General features: G+C 37.8%; 2 protein-coding genes across 3 annotated transcripts; one reads left to right on the top strand and one right to left on the bottom strand.

The window, feature by feature from the left end:
* Positions 1-2,152: 2,152 nt before the first annotated feature.
* Positions 2,153-19,536, bottom strand: LOC139942150 (N-alpha-acetyltransferase 35, NatC auxiliary subunit-like). 2 transcript variants are annotated; one of them, XM_071938880.1, is made up of 17 exons: positions 19,392-19,536; positions 15,942-16,164; positions 14,998-15,074; positions 14,157-14,253; positions 13,335-13,524; positions 12,491-12,658; positions 11,738-11,848; positions 11,485-11,535; positions 10,963-11,046; positions 10,140-10,275; positions 9,707-9,885; positions 8,914-9,150; positions 8,188-8,286; positions 7,309-7,487; positions 6,670-6,877; positions 5,728-5,991; positions 2,153-5,236 (listed from the first exon to the last, which is right to left on the bottom strand). In XM_071938880.1, exons 2-17 carry the CDS (start codon positions 16,004-16,006, stop codon positions 5,096-5,098), a joined length of 2,286 nt encoding a protein of 761 aa, XP_071794981.1. In that variant the 5' UTR covers positions 16,007-16,164; positions 19,392-19,536; the 3' UTR covers positions 2,153-5,095. The 2 variants fall into 2 exon arrangements, with proteins under 2 accessions (XP_071794981.1, XP_071794982.1); XM_071938881.1 differs by lacking the exons at positions 14,157-14,253; positions 14,998-15,074; positions 15,942-16,164; positions 19,392-19,536 and adding an exon at positions 13,726-13,763.
* On the top strand, positions 16,153-19,220 carry LOC139942151 (uncharacterized). Its single transcript, XM_071938882.1, has 3 exons — positions 16,153-16,444; positions 17,134-17,252; positions 18,070-19,220. Exons 1-3 carry the CDS (start codon positions 16,336-16,338, stop codon positions 18,298-18,300), a joined length of 459 nt encoding a protein of 152 aa, XP_071794983.1. The 5' UTR covers positions 16,153-16,335; the 3' UTR covers positions 18,301-19,220.
* Positions 19,537-20,586: the final 1,050 nt, after the last annotated feature.

Genomic DNA, 20,586 nt, shown 5'->3' with positions numbered 1-20,586 from the left:
GTTTTCATAAATGAGTCCCATAGGTACGAAGGAAGTATTTCTCACTGTTCCCCAAATCCATATACAAATATCTCTTACTGCCATTTGATGTAATTATTTATTTTTTAATTTATCAACGCAACTCATTAAATATTTTGTATTTATAAGAATATACAGTCTCTCACTGTGAAATAAACAATAACTGTAAAGCTTAACATTTATGATTGATTGTGTTTAATGGTATTTACACTATTGGCAATCAGTGTGTTGTACGTCAATATAGGATCCAGTTGTGTGTTACTGTAACTAATGTTTTCAATTACAAAAGTCAATTTTTCATGATGTATCAATTTTAACGAAATTTGAGATGGGACCAAAACAAGCCTAATATTGGCAGCTGACATATTATGTGTATTTTAAAATTAAGCTAAATTATCCCAGTAGGATTAGAAGACGTTTGTGGAATGAATCTGCCCAATGTTTTTGTGTTCTGGCTTACACTGCTGGGCTACTCCTCCAATATTAAATTGTTCTGAATAACACTGCTGGTCCACTCCTCTGATATTGAAGTATTCAAGCTTACACTGCAGAATACTCCTCCAATATAAAAGTATTCTGGCTTGTACTGCAGGCTACTCTTCTGATATTGAAATACACTCTTTTACACTGATGGTCTACTCCTAGAATAATAAAGTGTTCTGGCTCACACTGCCCGATACTCAAATATTGAAGTATTCTGGCTCACACTGCATGCTAATCCTTCACAACTTTGACAAGTATCCATACACCAGGGACTATATTACTATAGAGGTAACTCACTTACACCCATCTTCATATCAGTACTCAGGTAATCAAATTGAATATATTGAAGAATTTTAAATGAACAATTTAAATGAAAAATACTACAACTAAACTTATATCTCCTTTAATCAGTTTAAAATCCAGCATGGGCCATTCTGGGATGACTCAAGTGGGCCCCACATTGGAATCTTCAAACCAAGTTTCTACTTGGTTGATCTGGTTGTAAAAATACAAATAAAACTATCAGCAATTGGGCTTTACTTTGCCCAATTGCTTAGAGCTTAAAGTTGTTTACTACAGGTACTAGTGAGTACTTCTAGACCTTAGTTTTTTTTAATATAAATATGAAGAAAGCATGCATTTAGTGATGAAACGATAAGACGTTGTCATGTTCAGGAAGTACAAGAGACAGATTGGTTGTTTCCCCACACCCAGAAGTAGTATTAGTACTAAACCCAATACTGCAAGTTGGCCATGAAACGCTGAATAACAAATTGGAATGTCTGCTAAAGAACTGTGAAAATATCAGTCAAGAATTGAAATGTTAAGTACAATTCTGAGTGACTTTTCTCAGCAACTTTTCCTACATCTGTCCCAGTCATTACGCAAATTGTTGAGGTTAAAACGAGTTTATTGCTTATCTGATCCTTATCTGTGTCATTCCTACAACACAACATGACTGTAGTCTAGAAAGTTTTGAAAAAGATTCTTGTTTTAGAGTGGTTTTCTCAATTTTTTTTTACAAAGGCAGGAACTGGTTTTTTTAAGGTGATTTTTCTTAGGATTTTATTATTAATTAAGAAACAAGTGAAGTCTGGTTGTTGGCAGGTGGAACTAGTTTTTACATAAAGCAAATTGACCGATCCATTAGGCTCCGCCCACGACGCAAGTGTGAGCAAGAATACGTGCGCCACTCCAATGCCATTCTGCACAACTCTGCCGCGCCCGCCAAGCATACGCGCAAACATGTCGGACCTTAATTTGTCAGACTTTTGGTTGTGCGATGGGTTGTGATTGGTCAATACGACATGGGGCGGGGCTTAATGGATCGGTCTATTGTTAAATAGCACTTTGCACTAATGACTTGCGTGATCACTGCATTGGTGCGCCAGATCGCTATATTAGTACGGTCAACATCAAGCTTGGACATGTATGTGTGCGCTCGTTTGAATTTTGACGCATTTTCTGAGATACAGGGTACTTAATGAGCCTCTATTTTTATAGCACTTCTAGTGCAAAGTGTTATTCAGCAGCAAATCTTGATCATTTGTTTCATACTATTAGATTGTCTAGAGACTGTCATGAGGGTATTAGTAGTCAGTCAGCTGGTCTGGCGTTTGTAGCCAAAGAAAAACTAAAATCGCTCAGTACAAATCATGTATGAATTTATTAAAGTAATTGCTTTATTTGACTTCCTGCTAACAATTACACAGAACATGAAATAGAGTTTTCTCATAAACGTCACGTATTTATAGCAACGTGGCAAATCCACCATTCTGAAGTACCAGGCACATTAATACACATTGGTTTCCAAGTTTAGGAATTGTACTTAAAGGCTCTGTAAATCTCAAACATTTATTTGTCATTAAATCTTAACTCGCCATTCAATTTAAATTCATACACAGAAGTTATTGATATGTTTTATTCACCTTTTGCAACAGGTTAAAGAAAAACGGAGACATAGTAGTAAAACCCATCGGCTTAGAGTCAAACATATTTCCTAAGGGTTTCTGAATTGGAATTATTTGACATTTACCAACTGCATTGATTCCAGACATCCTTAACTCTATCAACAGGAAAAAGGTCATTCTGGTTTCAATGTGCGGAGCCATTTTGTTTATGTCACATCCAAATGCATACTGATCAAAAATAGTCTGGTTCTTTATTATGTACGTACGTTATTATCATTACCAGACACGGGTGATATGACAAATATACCTTTTTGGTCCATAAGATTTTCATGTCATTCATATGAAAATGACTCAAAATGAAACTGTCAGTGTACTAAAGATTGATTGACATTAAAAACCATGGTTGCAGCTCTGGCTTAGGTTCTGGCTTCGGTTCCGGCTAAGGCTCTGGCTTAGGCTTGGGCTCCTCTGCCTGCTTTGAAGCCATGTACATAAAGGGCAAAAAATAACTAAGTTGAAGCCAAAGTTTTTGAAACGAACACTGACAAATTTTGCTGAATACAGAAGTAGGTTCCTGCCTTTAGTGGTTTGGGTTTCCTGTTTTGAAAACAATCATTTAGCTTCAAAAATAGCTTCATGAAATCAAATCCTGTACATAAAACTCAACACACCCTTCCACCCTCAATTTGGTTACATTGACTTGAATGTGAGAGAAACAAAATGGCCGACGTTGAATGACTGTTGAGTACAATGATAGATCAACCATGCCTTGAGTTAAGTTATACCAGGGCCCAATTTCATAGAGCTGCTTAAGCACAAAATTTTGCTTAAGCAAACAAATCCTTGCTTAGTAAAATCAGATGACCGGCCAAGACTCCACTCAATTGGTATGCTAAGTAAACAACAGCTAAATACCAGTCACAAGCAGTGTATTTTGCATGAAATTTTGGCCAGTAACATGTGTAAAATAAGCAATCTATTTTCGTGCTTAAGCAAGTTTTTTAAGCAAGTTTTTTTTGCTTAAGCAGCTCTATGATTGGCCCCAGGTCCCAGGTCTAATTGGTACACGATTAATAATATTGTGATGGATTTAATATCTGTTGTATATACAATGTATTTAGTCTGTTTGACATTGATGTACACCATTCTACAGTACACTCAGCCCTTTATGTCGAGGGTTGACCATTTTATGCCTAATTCAAAAACTGTTGTGTACAATTTATGTGATTTAAATATTGTTTCAATTTTCAGATTTTTATGAATGGTGTCAAATTGGAAAGTTAAATAAAGTCATATTTATGCCAATATATTATTTCATTGGTTTTAAATGTTGTTATTTGGTTTCTGAAAATAAGTGGAGACCTTTAGTACATGACTTTGTGTCACCGTGGTCCAGTTGTTAGACTGCAGGATTTGTAATCACACTGAAGTGGATTCAAGTCCTATCAAGCTAACTGCTGATTTCACAGTGACTAGAATAAATAATGTCGTCTAGTTACTGAACCATTATTGAATGATTTGTGCAAATCATAATTATAGACGTTAACCAATATTAAGAGATATTGTCTGATGCCAGGTTGGTGTTCATATCCCCTTGTGGGGTAAACTACAAAAAAATTGCATTTTCATCTGGATGTTTTAGCAGAATTTTGACTGAAAACTCTGCAGACATCTTTACAAAGTCCATGATTATACAAATTGATTTGTGACAAAAATAATCTTGTATTTCGGCAGTGTAGACTTGGTGTTTAAGTATCCATCCCTATCACTATGGCGTGCCATAGCGGTGTTACTGGTCAGCAGAGTGTGGGTTCGAGTCCTGGTCGTGACGCTGAGGCCCTCCAGCAAGACACTAAACCACTGTTACATTGTCCTTTGAATGGGGCATAAACACACAGGTCCTGTGTGTTGTGCAATGCACATAAAATAACTCTTATACACATAGCTGAGAGAAGGGGTTTGCCATGTTGTTTGGTGGCATTTGTTGCAGATTGCTTGCAGATTGCATGCAGTGCAGCACATTGGCTACCTTTAAAAGGTTCTACATGTACATAAATGGGTATGATAATTCAAACAGTTTGCATACCTTCATCTTTAACTTACTGCACCTCAGAATAGTGAACTAGACTGTTGGTGCTTTAAAAATACTTTATGTTATAGTTATCAACTACTTGTTATCAGAAAAGTCTGACTGAAACTTTTTGTTTTTGTTTACTTGCCATCTTTTTACATATGAATGAAGCATGCACTATGCTTCACAAGACTGTACACTTATTTCAGAACCACCCTGCTAATTGTAAGATGCGATTTGATGGTTCAAAATAATATGGGAGGATTAATCTGTTCGATGGAACTGAAGGAAGTCTAATCTTAAATATTGAAGATCTTAGGACAAACTTAATACTGCAAATAATTGTTTCAAAAGTCCAATGTGGAGGTTTTTCCAAAATAGATTAGACTAGATTAGAACACTTTATCTATTAATAAAAAACATAAAATCGCATCTGAGTATTGTACACAATAAGCAAGGCTTAACCCTAGGGAGTCATTAACAGTCACTAATGACCCCTCATTAACTTAACCCTAGGGCAGTCATTAACAGTCACCACTAATGACCCCTCATTAACTTAACCCTAGGGCAGTCATTAACAGTCACTAATGAACCCTCATTAACTTTTAGAGAGTTATTTTAGTTTAATGATGGGGAAGATGCCATGCATGCTGAAATCAAACTCAGGAGGGACTTTGGACTCTCTCTTGTGACCTCCCATCATTAGCTTGATGACAACTACATTGGTCTTAGCAACACGGATTAACGAACTCAACTGTTGATAAAAAAGAAGAAACAATAAAGTGATAAACATACAATGTTGTATGAAGCAAAATGTTCCACATCACATTTTAAGATGCGCTATTCAAAATTATAACTCACCTCACATTATTCCCATATTCATACATGACCAGGACAGTCTATCCCTTCTGATTGGTCGAGAGGGGATCATCCAGCCATGTTCAAACGTAACATAACAACACGGTGAGGAGTGTTTTACATGGCCTGGGGACATCAAGTCAATACAGGGCAGTATCATATTTCATGACTTAATTTTAAGTTGGCCGGTCGCTTGTTTGGCTCTCACACGTTGGAAACTTACGTGCCATTAACAAAGATTAAGTGAACAAGTTTGAAACTTCACAGAGATCAAAAGAGTGGTGACTCCTTCGTAAACTGCCATTTTAAATCTTGCAGGATCGTTGCCATGCAATACCCTGTATCAATAAAGAACATTACAATTTGAAAAGAGTCCAGGCAACCTACCTCTGGCGTCTGGTTGGGGATCTTTTCTAGCATTGACGATGACTGCATGAAGAGTTTATACGCCGTGTAAAACAAATCTAGCGGTGTCCTATTAGGGTCCATCTTACGAATATCCGTCATCTCACAGAATGTCTCATATTGCACTAAAGGAGGAGTCAAGACGGCATTGAAGACACTGAACCGATGCTCAAAGCGAACCCTTTCATTATCAAAGGTACAGTTGGGTCGTTTTAATTTGCCATCCATTGTGAAACCGATGACCGTCTGGGTACAGAAGATAAAAAGAAGTCAAAGTTTTGATTTTGTATCTCCGAGATAAATTTATGAGTAAAATTATTCGGTTATGCCAGGGTTTGATCTTTCAACAGGGGCTCAGATTCATACGAGTTGAATTTATCCAATGATTCAACTTAGTTTCTGCACAAAATGTTATAAATATTAGAGTTTTGTGAAACATAACCCATGACTTCTTGTTATGTATTGACGTCATGAAATGGAATGAACTATTTATAGCAGAAATGTTTCAAGTAGGATTTGGTGTACTGCATGGCGGAGATAGTTACTGCAATTGGGGAAAACCATGCATTTATCTCTCTTGGACTAAGTGTTGACTGTCCAGAGCTTTGATGAACATATCCAGTTAATTTGGTTTTATAAAGTACCCTGTAATAAGCAGAACACAACAGCTGATAGGCCTGGGCTATCGCTAGCTCTCGTTCAAACCCTAAGTACCTTTAAATAGGCAGAACACAACAGCTGATAAGCCTGGGCTATCGCTAGCTCTCGTTCAAACGCTAAGTACCTTGTAATAAGCAGAACACAACAGCTGATACGCCTGGTCTATCGCTAGCTCTCGTTCAAACGCCAAGTACCTTATAATAGGCAGAACACAACAGCTGATATGCCTGGGCTATCGCTAGCTCTCGTTCAAACGCTAAGTACCTTATAATAGGCAGAACACAACAGCTGATAAGCCTGGGCTATTGCTAGCTCTCGTTCAAACGGTCGTGTCTTACGTCGCTTGTTCTTCTTCTTGTTGCTCCTGCTTTTAGCTGCAGGTTCAGTAAACGCAGCCTCATTGTCTTGTAGCATACTATCTGCTCTTGTGACTGTCGAGATAAACCATGCATACAGAAAGTCGGCCAGATACCTGAGGTAAATACACAATGGGAATGAGAGGACACACAAAAAGTCAAATCAGCAATAATAAGAATAATAATAATAACAAGTTTTTCTACGGTGCTTTTCACACCCGAAGCGAAGGGCTTCTTAAAGTGCTGCCAACATTACCACCCCTGGTCGTTGGGCCTTAAATCACTCCTTAAACCATCTCAGCTCCCTGGGGAGTATACAGCCTGTGCAACAAATATGCGCTGCTAAGGTATATCAATCACAAGAACCATTTCTACCCTCACAGGTACCCATTTCTCTTGTAATAAGTAGGAATTGTTTGTTTAATTTTCTCTGTTTTTATATGATGAGTAATTACTTTTAGATGTAAAAATTGTGGAAGTCGGTCTTCTTTTATTAACCAATTTATCTATCTTTAATGTATTCTAAGTTGCCTAAAGAGTTACTCACCAGTAAATATAATGATACTCATGTGTTGCATACAGCTCAAGTTCAAACCCAGAGAGAACATAACGTATCATGGTTCTTAGCGTATGGTACATAACCCAGCTCCCAAAGCAAGCTTGATGAGGCCATTTAGGATCAGACTTTGACATGAAGGATAAAACTCCAGCGTCGACTTTCTCTGCCTGTAGATTAAGCAAAATCATTCTGAATGTTAGAGAGTCAGACATCGAGGGTAGTCAGGTTGGCTCAGTGGTTTCTGTCCCTGCCTTTCACCTCTATGGACCCTGGTTCGATGCCCGGCCCGGTTCTTGGCTCAGTGGTTTCTGTCCCTGCCTTTCACCTCTATGGACCCTGCTGTCGATTTCACAAAACTCTTCCTAACTTAAGACTAATCTTAGGTCTTAGGACGAGTCCCAACCCTGCACTGTAGCATGCAGACCTTAAGATTAATCCTAAGTTAGGAAGAGTTACTCGTCCTAACTCGAGATAAGACGAGTCGTAACTCTTTGTGAAATCGACGGCAGGTTCGATGCCCGGCCCGGTTCTTGGCTCAGTGGTTTATGTCCCTGCCTTTTAATACTGTGGATTTTCTCCCACGTCTAAAACTGAAATTTCTTCATTGAATTATCAGAACAAAATTGGTGTTGTGTTTCCATTGGGATGATTTGCCAATTATACAGTTTAAATTCAGATTCAGATTCAGACTTTTATTGGTCGAGGATTGATGGTGAATTTTCTGTGTGGATTGTGGGAATTTAAAACAAAAATTTTGCCAAGAGACAAGAGAGGAGAGAGGGGGTTGGAATTGACTTCAGGTGTCTAGTTGTGTTGTAACTGCAATATAAACACATATATTTCCGAGTGTCTTGTTGACGTTTTTACCTCATCTTGAAGGTTGGAGAGTTCTTCTAAGACTTGTCCAAGTTTATCTCTCTGTCTGGCTCGATTATGACCTTGAATCTGAATTATGGTACACATTGGCTGAAAAATAAAATATTGTAAAACCATTGAAGTTGCGTTTCCAAAAAACTTTCCTGATGACTTATAGGGACTAGAAACCTAAACAAACATTTTGTTTTCGTTCACTTGCAAAATGTTACTAATATTTTAACAAAAGTTACACCAATCCATAAGCAATGTCTCTCCTTTCCGAAGAAGTGCACCACAACACACTATGAAGGAACTAGATTGGGAGCAGTTTTGAGTGGGATTTTATCTTGTGGGGCTTTTTGGCTCCGACCCTAACCCTTACCATGACGATAAGAGCAATGGACTCAAAATCTGAGTGTGGGTTGTGTCCTTTAGATAAGATGTACAGTGGTTGATCCCGTGTGTTGTGTAATGCATGTTAAAGAACCCAGTGCACTTATTGTAAAGAGAAGGGGTTTTCCGCGATGTTCCTAGTTTGATTGGTTGCATAGTATGCCACATCACCTTGTGAACCATAACAAGGTGGTTTGTAATGTAATTGGTCTCATACTTGAAAAACTAGCTCTATAAAACCTTGCAGGAAAATACTGAATGTTAAAGTGCCTTATGAGTGCCACCATGTGATGGATATAAGTTTTATATAAGAAGCCATTATTATTATTCTGATTAACAACGTACCCTGACGGCATGCAGTAACAACGAATCGACCATCTCCTTAACTTGAGGGTTGTTGTAGATCGGTGACTTTGGGATAAGGGCAGGAGGATACACAAAAGAACGGACGCAGTCTCGTAGAGACTCTTGAACTAACTCAGTCCCAAATACCTTCTTATTGTTAAACGGAAGGAAGATGAGTTGGAGAATGGAACGAGATAAGACACAGGGACAATGTTTACTGAATTCACCAATCATATCCTGAAATAAATAAAAAATAATGAAAGAAACATTAGACAAGAATGTCAATCAGAAATAAGAAAGTGATAAATGAAAGATACATCTCAAGAGTTGGGTGAAAATATCACATCACATGATTGACTGCTGTGGATCATGAAGAGGGATTCATTTTCTGAGCCAATTTTCTGCACGGAGCAAAATACTAAAAAACAACACAAGTATAATTAGTTGATTGATATATGTGGCATTCTGAGGTAGAGCAGTCTAGCTCACTTGACTTGAGCTCTTGTGTTTCTGATCAGTAGAGTGTGGGTTCACATCTCAGTTTTGTCCTTGAGCAAGACACTTAACCATGATGCTTCGTCCTTTGCAAAGGACGTAAAGCTGTAGGTCCTGTGTGTTGTGTTATGCTCGTAAAAGAATCAAGTGCTTTTATCGTAAAGAGAAGGGGTTTGCCTCCGTGTTTATGGCATGGTGTGATAGTATTATTTGACTTGATGAAGTGTGAAGGACAAACAAACATAACAAAGAATTTGATTTTCATGAATCTACTCTTAATATTTGAGAACATTCTTACCATAATAGCATGGAAGGCGCTGAGATTTGTGACTTCACAAACAGATTTTAATCGAACTATGAGACCTTCAAAGTATTTGACTGCAGCTGGACGATCGATAATCTTGGAGTATCGAGGGAAGGTTGGAGGAAGTAATCTCTGGTTGACAAGCGGCTCAAAACCCATGATTAATGGTAAATCTACAAGAAGTTACAATTGTAAAACAAATTATAAGAAAAACAAAAGTAACTCAAGTTTTGTAAACCGTTGTTATCATTGAAGTTGAGCATAAAACATAAAACTGTTTGTAAAGAATACATGTAAATAATGCATACACCAACTGTGAAGACTAGTCTTTGACAAGTACAAATAGTTAAAAAAGTAACTCAAGTTTTGTTAACCGTTGTTATCATTGAAGTTGAGCATAAAACATAAAACTGTTTGTATAGAATACCTGATGCTTTTTCTTGATCCCCTTGGCTGTCCGACTTAGTGGGTTGAATTCCTAGATGAATAGATTTCTTGATTATAGGAAGGAGATCACCGGCTTGGATTAGAAGCTTTCTTGCCTCCTCTACACCCTGCTTGACCTAGGTCAAAACAAAGGTCAAAAGTCGAACAAAGATGAAATCACAACGTAGCTCTTTAGCAATGTCGGACTTGAGTGAATAAGGGCTAGATCTGTTGAAGTTGGCTTTTTATTACTGTTTTAGGAAGCAGCAACTTAAAGGCAGTGGACACTATTGGTAATTACTCAAACATTTTTTTTAGCATAAAACCTTTCTTGGTGATGAGTAATGGGGAGAGGTTGATGGTATACAACATTGTGAAAAACGGCTCCCTATGAAGTGCTATAGTTTGTGAGAAAGAAGTAATTTTCCACGAATTTGATTTTGAGACCTCAGATTTAGAACTTGAGGTCTCGAAATCAACCATCTAAACGCACACAACTTCGTGTAACATGGGTGTTTTTTTCTTTCATTATTATCTGGCAAGTTCGATGTACGATTGAGCTCAAATTTTCACAGGTTCATTATTTTATGCACAGTGTGAGATACACCAACTGTGAATGCTAGTCTTTGACAATTACCAATAGTGTCCACTGTCTTTATTTGACATAGCCACAATGAATTATGAACACATGGCCTAGAAGTTTGGTCTTTTGAACATTGCATAGAACAAGCAGAGAGTAGCTTCCAAATTACTATCAATCACAAGTTTGTTTATAAACAATATCAACTCTCATTGTCCTTGTATTGATTGGATCTTGAACTTACCTCTTTCTTATTTAATGCCAAGAGTGCCGTGTAAAACATTCTGATGAACTTTATTCGACACTGAACGGCAACACACTGCTCATGCTGCAATCAAATTCAAACAAATAAAGTTGATAAACATATTATTATTTAGTACTTTATTTGAAAGTACAAGTACAATAAATATCCCTAGGTCAGTTAAACAAAGACAGTCCTTATTTAGGAACTAGAAGTTATTAGAAACTTAAGGCTAGTCTGAAGTTAGGTAACTCGACCTAACTAAGTCTAGTCTTAACGGCTGAAATCCACTCCTGGACTACGACAGAAACAACTTCTTCACTACGGTAGTTTTACGGTAGACTGTTAGTAATAATTGTTGTATTTTTACTCTTTGTGTATATGCATCCGCAATTCTGCTTTTTGGCCGCCATGTTTGCATTTTTAATAAACCAGTAATAATAAATAAATAAATGAACTGTAACTTTATTTTCTTGAAATGGCCCAAACCAAAGAAGTCATTTTATAAAGTTATTTCACTCTTACCTCTTGCTCAGTTGCTGGCTCTCTCACCTCTCCTTGTCTGCTTCTCGTACTCTGAGAAACACAAGAGAATATCAACTTTGTCACTGTCTTTAAAAACTGACATTGCCATAGTTACACAGTGTCTCATTACTGTCAGACATTACAGGAGTTTAAGAAGAATTTGGGAATATGTTGATAATTATGTGGTTACTACCGGTCCAAGATCATATATCAATATATTCAGATAACTGTTCAATATTTTTCTTGAACTGACCTTAATCCTTCTGTTGAATTCTTCCTCTACTTCTCTCAGCATTCCAGCTACTCTTAGATCTGTCACATTATGAGCGAGCTTAAACCCATACGTCATGGACTGAAAATCCTCCTGTCAAAATTCACATAAGGTTAGATTAATCCTAGCACAGATTGACTGACATAAATTAAATAACTTAAAGGTGTCAGTGAAAAGGTTCTCGGGAGAGAGAATTGTAAAATCGCAATCTGTAAAAAGGGAATCACTGTGAGATTGAGTCTGATAATATTAGTATTCATTACACTCTGCTTGACGCTATGGGTATGTCAAAAACCCAAGTGGGCAATTCCAACCCCATACCCATAATCTCTGATGGTGAATGTCCAACCCCATATCCACAACCCTACTAAAGGGTAATTTTAGCCCTGTAATAAAAACCCTTGTGGGTACGTCAAATTCTATTCACAGTTCAAAGTGCCCATCAATAGATAGGAGATTTACTTTCGGGGAAATTTCAAACTTCAACCCATATTCAGATGTGTTATAACAAACACATTCTCCCTCCTAGACCCTGGAAGGTTTGGCTGATGAGCCCTGCCGTCGATTTCACCAAACTCTTCCTAACTTAGGATTAATCTTAGGAGCTAGGACGGGTTCATTCCGTATTCAAATACGTAGAACGTATTAAACCCATCCTAAGTTAGGACGGGTTACTCGTCCTAACTTGAGTTAGGATTAATCTTAGCGTTTCGTGAAATCGGCCGCTGGTCTTACCTCTTCAAACACCGAAGCTCTGACTACTTTATCTTTGATGATATCTACTATTTTGAGAGCGGCTAATGTGAAAGCTCTAGTACATCGATCCTCTATAAGATCAGGATTATGAGTGTAGAGATTGGTGAAGACTGTCTGGGCAAGAGAATGACCTTCTAACCATGTAGCCTGAAACAGAAACAGTTGAACGCAATAAGGTTTCAGAGTAAGAACAAATACAACACTATAGCACTTCTAATCACCAATTCAATTAACTACATAGTTAAACAGATTTTCTTCAGATTAATTAAGACACAACTGCCACCCCACTCGATCCCAACTCAATCCCAGCCCCCTCACCTAATTTTTTCCGTCCAATCCATTCTTTTCAAACCAAATTGATCAAACAGATCTTTGCAAACTTTGAACAGTTTAAGTTTAGCTAATTTGTAGAAACAAAATGGTACTTTCAACATAAGAATCTGAGAGTTTAACGCCTGTATACCAAATAGCTCGACTTTGTTCCTTACTCTGTGCGAGGCGACTGTTTCATCCCTTACCCACTCCCTGACCCCTACCATCTTGAGCCTAAGAGATACTTACAAGACAAGCTAGAGTGTTGACAATAATCTCTTAAGGTACCAAGTCCTCTTTGGTCCTAACTCAGTGTTTGGCGACTGTTCCATCTCTTACCCACTCCCATACCATCTTGAGACTTGCTAAGAGATACTTACAAGACAAGCTAGAGTGCTATCAATAATCTCTTGAGGTACCAAGTCCTCTTTGGTCCTAACTCATTGTTTGGCGACTGTTCCATCTCTTACCCACTCCCATACCATCTTGAGACTTGCTAAGAGATACTTACAATACAAGCAAGAGTGTTATCGATGATCCCAATGACCTCATCCGGAGACAAGTCTTTAATCTTGAGTCCTCTGTGTTGAATTGACTGCTCCATACCCATGACTTGACGTCCAGTTTGGTTGCACATCATTCCGGCATCCATCTTAGGGTCCATCATCTCAATGGCGGACATTGCCTCAAATAAACCAAAGCTAGGGTAGAGAAAGAAAGAAAAAACTATAGTTTCTACATGCTAGGTGAGAAGGGATGTAATCCCAATCCCAGACATTCCGATCAAACAACCATTCCTCCTCTGGCTCAACTTGAAATACTGCAAAATACTCTCTACCCACCCTCACCCTAAGCTCCAACTGGGATATGGGTTTCTGGGTACCAATAACTGGGTACATTACTTTGCATCATGTAAGAGTTCCCCCATCTCAAGTTGAGATGCTGCTTAGCAAACTCCTCTCTACCCACCCTCACCCTAAGCTCCTACTGGGATATGGGTTTCTGGGTACCAATAACTGGGATATGGGTTTCTGGGAACCAATAACTGGGTACATTACTTTGCATCATGTAAGAGTTCCCCCATCTCAAGTTGAGATGATGCTTCAGTGAATTCCTCTCTAGCCACCCTCACCCTAAGCTCCTACTGGGATATGGGTTTCTGGGTACCAATAACTGGGATATGGGTTTCTGGGTACAAATAACTGGGTACATCATGTAAGAGTTCCCCCATCTCAAGTTGAGATGATGCTTCAGTGAATTCCTCTCTAGCCACCCTCACCCTAATCCCCTACTGGGATATGGGTTTCTGGGTACCAATAACTGGGTACATTACTTTGCATCATGTAAGAGTTCCCCCATCTCAAGTTGAGATGCTGCTTCAGTGAATTCCTCGGTGATATCGACCCAGTTGTACTTGATACCTTGAGCCTCTGAAAAAAGGAAACAAAAATACAAATTCAGTAAAGAATAAAGTAAAGTTTTAATTTCATTCCTGATGAAACATACAGAAATAAGCTGGTAAGCATTAGACATTCATGAGAGCTGGTGTGGTACATTATATAACGATGCATACAGCTCTTTTTTTCAACACCATTGTCATTCTCACAGTACAAGGGGTCATTGTAATTAAGATTGGGTAACAATGTAGACCTATAGACCTTATGCACATGACGTCATTTCAGTACGGCGCCCTCGCCTCGAGGTCAAAAGGAGGTTGTTCATTGGCCAATCTATGTGTGTTTCGATTGTTTCGTCACCGTTTGACCTCAAAGATGGCGATTGGATGACGTCAATGCATAAGGTCTATAGGCCTCTTTCTCAATGGTAGGCCTATTGACCCCTTGCACGCATGTTACACGGGCTGACTGTGCCTTACCATTTTGGTGGTCAATAAAATTACACGTAAATGCCGTGCCGCCTAAAATGCGTACTTTAGGGCCTACTAATAACGCACAGTTACATTGCCCACCAGTATGGCGGTTCCAAGATTATTCTGATGATGGCGTCAGGTGAATTGGGTAAATAGGCCCCTATGACTTGTGAGTGAAAAGATAGTAGTCAGATTTGGAATCTTTGCCTGATGGTCGTTTTAATCATAACTCAATCAAAAAAAAATTCTGAAAATTGCAACTATTTACCATAACAACTCCAAGTTTAATCTTCAAAAACCTTACCTCTCATTTCAACAATATTTGGCCTGTCATTGAAGTCACATTTGTTGGCAGGTTTGTCTTCTTGTTGCATATTTAACCTATTGAAAAGTGGAACACAATAAATAGTAAGAACAGTTTTGTACGACAAACATTTTGCAATATTTCATTGTTTGTCATCCTGCCATAACTGTGTCGAACTCGTATCGTACAATCGTAGGTAGGTAGCAAGTTTGTGAAGATCAGAACCCTCCTTGCATGCTGTTTGCCGAAGGTTCACAGCGGGAAGAAATGTTATGAGGCCAAGCAAGGGTAAGGGGATCCCAACTACACATGTCTATATAGTAGTACTACTCTAGGCTACTAGCGGATAACTTTCTGTATGGCGTCACCACTTTTTCACTCATTTTTACAAAAGGGATATCTCCTCATTGTCTGAGCCTCAATTTGAATGTAAATTAGATACTATAAGTTTACGTCGATACTCAGCAGAATCCTCAAGTGAGGACGTAAGGCCAGGGGTGCTTGATTGTTGATGCAGTGCAGATCGGACACAAAAGTGCTAACTAACAAAAACAAAACTGAAGAAACAGAAGGTGATGAAGACAAAACAACTGGAACTCAACTGGTGCTAGACAAAGTGCAAGTAAAAAAAAGATATTATTTCATACCTAATAAAAAAAGTGGTGGCGCCATACGGACACTTTTCCCTACTAGCTAGCTATGCCTACCAAACCATGCCTACACTACTGAAAGAACAAATAAATAAATAATATCGCAACTGGTCAATAACAAAATGTACACAACACAAAATTGATTTTGCTTGTGGATATGTCATTAAAAATTATTATGTGTGCCTCATCATGTGATGAAGTTGAATGAACCGATCGAACACTAGACATACTTTATAAATTACACAGCTACAATGCATAGAACGGAACACACACAGAATAACACATTTGACTTACTTTTGATCAGAAGTCTGACTTGAACTTGCCGAAGATGACAAATCTAACTGATTTTCGTCTGCCATGTTGACCTCTCTCTCATCTGCAGAGCGAGACTGTTCGCGACGACTGTTGTTTGTAAATAAAACTACGGCTGTTTATTGTTGGATACTTTACTGACGAAAACTGTAGCGCCCTCTGTTGAAGCTTTCATGCTAAATTATTTGAGTTGAAACTTTTTGTGCTGCGAGGGAGGACGTGTGATAAGAACTGTCAGGAAAACTTCTTGTTTTTACAACTTCGTTAGATTTGAAACACTTATCAATAAGCTTCTTTAACGGATCCTTCCTTCATCGACATCGAGAAGAAACAACTTTATTGTGAGGACTTTCAAAGGATAAAACTAAAGGCGAGAATGTTGAACGTAGGCTTTTCCCTTTTCATCGGATTGTTGGTTTGGTCGGCAACTTCACTAGTTCACACAACAGCAACCATCAATCCGAATGCCACTGTCTCAGACTCAGGTACGTAAAACACTGCCTTCTGGTATTTCCAAAGTGGTTAATCATTGTTTTGCATATGGTGTGAATATTACGAATTAAAGCCATTGGACCCTTTCGGTACAGACAAAAAATTAAAAGTTCACAGATTTACAAGTACGAACTTACAGTGTAAGTTCGTATTTGTAAATCTGTGAACTTTTATTTTACACTTACAGGGTTTACAGAAGGTAGTGGTGAAACTGAAAGACTTCTCTTTAAATATTATTTCATAAAATGCTTTACTTTTTGAGAAACAGTAAAACAATATCAATTCTCGTTAGCGAGAATTACAGATTTATTTTAAACACATGTCATGACATGGCGAAACGCGCAGATACAAGGGTGGGTTTTCTCGTTATTTTCTCCCGACTCCGATGACTGATTGAGCCTAAATTTTTACAGATTTGTTATTTTATATATAAGTTGTGATACACGGAGTGTGAGCCTTGAACAATACTGTTTACCGAAAGGGTCTAATGGCTTTAACTAAATGAATACTAGCTTGCGGGTAAAATTAAATCTCTTTTGTGGGAGTGTGGGCTAAGAAAATAGTTCCAGTTTGGTCTTGACGTTTCTGGCAGGGGCAGGTGGGGGTAAAAAAAACTCTCTCTTTTAATACTGTTTTGCAATAGACTAAAACTTAAGCATTTCTTTCTGTGTTTGTTTTCTAGATATTGAGTGCTACCAATGTGAAGGAACTCTGGGAGATGCAAATAATAATTGTGGGAATACATTATATCATGATGACATCATTAACACAACAACTTGTACCAACCAGACCGTTTGTGCTGTAAGTTCATCAATCAATGTGTCATAAATAAATAAAATCATACAAACTAGTATAGGCCTAAGGATTCATTTTCTTTACATTTGTGCTTGTCTCCAGAAGATTTAGATGAAGAAATACAAAATCTTTAACAAACCACTAGTCCCAGAGTGGCTCTGGTTTAGCCAGGATTTTGTACAACTACAAAATACAAGGGTCAAAATGTGATAGAAATAAAAAAAGGGGTTTTCAAATCGTTCACTTACAATAGTATATTTACATGTCAATGACAGATAAAACAGGGTGTCCGAATTGAAAATTATGGTGTCCAAAAGACACCCAGGCACTCCTCTATCTAACACTCTTTTACTGATTGAACTGACAGAGGTACTTTTTGCTGAAACTGAAACTGATAGAGACTTATCTGTGTCCCATGAGAGTTGACAAGTTCCCGAATCCAAAAGCCTAAGGGTCAAATGCCACTTTGTTAAAAAAAACCAATAAAATAGAAATGAAACATGTACAATATATCATAATTGTTTAACCCAGAACAAATAATAATATCGCAACTGCTTCCTCCATGATGACGATAAGTTTATAACAGAATGTACACAACACAAATATGATTTTGCTTGTGTTTGTGGATGTGATGAAGTTGAAAGAACCGATCGAACACTAGACAATGTGTCCCATGAGAATTGACAAGTTCCAGAATCCAAAAGCCTAAGGGTCAAATGCCACTTTGTTAAAAAAAAAACCAATAAAATAGAAATGAAACATATGTACAATATATCATAATTGTTTAACCCAGTGTCTTTTTCTTCTTCTTCTTCTCTTAAAGAAAGTAATAATCTACATGATTGAACAGAAGATAACTATCGTCAGAGGTTGCGCCCCTCAATGTCAAGATGGATGTGTTAAAGATGAACAGCTAGCTAGCCATTGTTATTATTGCTGCCAAGATTATTTGTGTAATAATGCAGTAACCATCACCCGTAACTATGTAAAATGGTTCACTGTTTTCATGACAATTCTTCAAGTTCAAGCTTGTAGATTCTTAAATTCAGAATAAAATGTGAAGCCATGCATTTATTTTGCATTTCTTGTATTCTGGTAAAATGGCAATTTAAGTGAAGACAACCAAAACATTAGCCACGATATCTATGTGTTCATGTGATGTTTTAAGTATTCTATATGTTGAGAAAGACTTGCCTAAATGACCCCAACTAAGTGACATTTGAAAAAATGGTCTTATTCTTATCTCTTTGATGAGCAAATTAACCAAGTTTTGAGAATTGGCAGGAAGTGTCTGTTTTTGTTTTTATGAGAAAAGACATGACGGAATGTCACTTCATAACTTTTTTTTGCAAGTGGAAGCAGTTCCCACCTTGTTTTCACGAAAACTTTTTACTAACTGTGAACTTTTATTGATTAAATAAACAGTTTTTAACATTTGTTGTTTATTATGAGCCATAAGACTAGTTTCGTAGAATTGTTAAGCACTATAGTATCTGATTTGTCTCCATTCACAAAAGTTGTATGTCACACATTTTTCTGAACGAACATTACATTGTGTTTTCTTTTAGCTAGCATAATGATGTGATTAGAAGGGACCACTTTCATAAAGTTATTATTAAGCCAATTGCCTGCATTTTTTTTATGAGCAGACAAATATGCTAAGCGCAATGTTCTGCTCACCACTTGATGAAATTGTGCTCAGCTAATTTTGTTTGGGTCAAAAGTTTGTTGTACCAAGTTTTCAAAAGTTGTACAAAAAAGGTTTGTTCAAATTTTCACCAGGATTATGTAACAACTATTACACTTGTATAGTGTGAAGCGAGAGTCTTTATAATCGTGGTCAATTTTAAAATCTTAATTGTTTTAAGTTACTTGTACAATCCGAGACTGTTAATAAATAAAATGGCGTTTCCAACGCGACCTGGCTTTTTTAACATCCGTTTGTCTTTTACAAGTTATGTATTGATGTATCTTCTTGGCAGTACTTTTGATTTAAATAAAGTGACAATTTTACATCTTCCAAGACTTCTCTGTGAATGCAGATGTTTCAAAAGTGATTCCCCCCACCCCCCCCCCCCCAATAAAAAAACCCAGCAATATGTTTCCTCAATTTTACACCAATGACATTCATCATCAAACAATTACCATTCTCTACTTTTTCTTGTTAGCTCCATGTTGTGTTTAGTTTAGATTTCATCTCTACATCTTCTCTTCGGTTTTCCTCTTCTTCTGTTTCCATTTCGTTGTCATTCAGTTTAGTCTCTTGGTCCACCTGTTGCCATCTTTTTGATATAATATGTCTCGCCTATCTCCATTTAGGTTCCTTGATCTTTTCTATGATGTCTTAGATCTAGTGAAGATCGTTGCCGTATGTTGGAATGTAATACTTTGTCGCGTAGAGTTTGGTACGATCTTCTACCCATAATCTCTGTGATATTTTGCAGGTGAATTACCAGAGGAGCGCGCGCCATTTCCGGGTGTGGCAGTTTGTGCGTCTGGACTGAATCGCGTGCAAGACACGCAAGCGCACACGTGGTAAAACTAAGGCCGAAAGTCTGTTGCTCTCAAATGCTCTCAACGCGCACGGAACGATTTTGTGTCGCGCGCACTAAATAAAAACCCCACATAATACACAAAAATAATACTATGGGGATTTAGGAAGTTTGCAACAACGTTGTTCAAATTAAATAACGGGTTTGCCGTGCCGTGCGGTAAAAATACAGTAGGCTCTCAAGGCAAACTCAGGTGAGGTTTTAAATAAGTGGATGATTCTTTATAAACTGTTTTGTACTATTGATGTTACGGTGTGTTCATCTGCAACTTCAAGTTGTTTTGACTTAACTTTGTCCGTCTATATCTTCCTTTGTTTTCCAAGAAGGCCGGGTGTGCTCTCGAGATGGTGTTGCTACTTCTAGGCCTTGTCTTGTGCCTTGCTTCGGCAACTGACGCGAAACGTAAGGTTACTTTTTGATTTGGTCGATTGATTAATTGGTTTACAAAGTCACAGTTGATGAAAACTTATATTAATTTCAAAGTAGAATAAGCTTGATATTTTAATATTCTTGCTAAAACTTATTGAACTTCATGATTGTAATCTCAGAGACCGAGTGTTATTCCTGTAATGGTGTATTGGCCAGACCGCCAAACTGTGGCTCCGACTGCGACTTGGTAGCAGACCTTGAATACTGCGGCGAGATGTTAGATTTATCAGTTAATACACCACCCACAGCTGTATGTGAAGGCATATGCATGGTAGGGTGAACCCTTCTGTTAATTCACTCAATAAACAAAATAACACCCAATATTATATCCACAATAAAACTTATCTTTGCTATTGGAT

Source organism: Asterias amurensis, chromosome 9 (genome assembly GCF_032118995.1).
Source record: "Asterias amurensis chromosome 9, ASM3211899v1".
Classification (NCBI taxonomy): Eukaryota; Metazoa; Echinodermata; class Asteroidea; order Forcipulatida; family Asteriidae; genus Asterias; species Asterias amurensis.
This window is presented reverse-complemented; position numbering and strand designations above follow the sequence as displayed.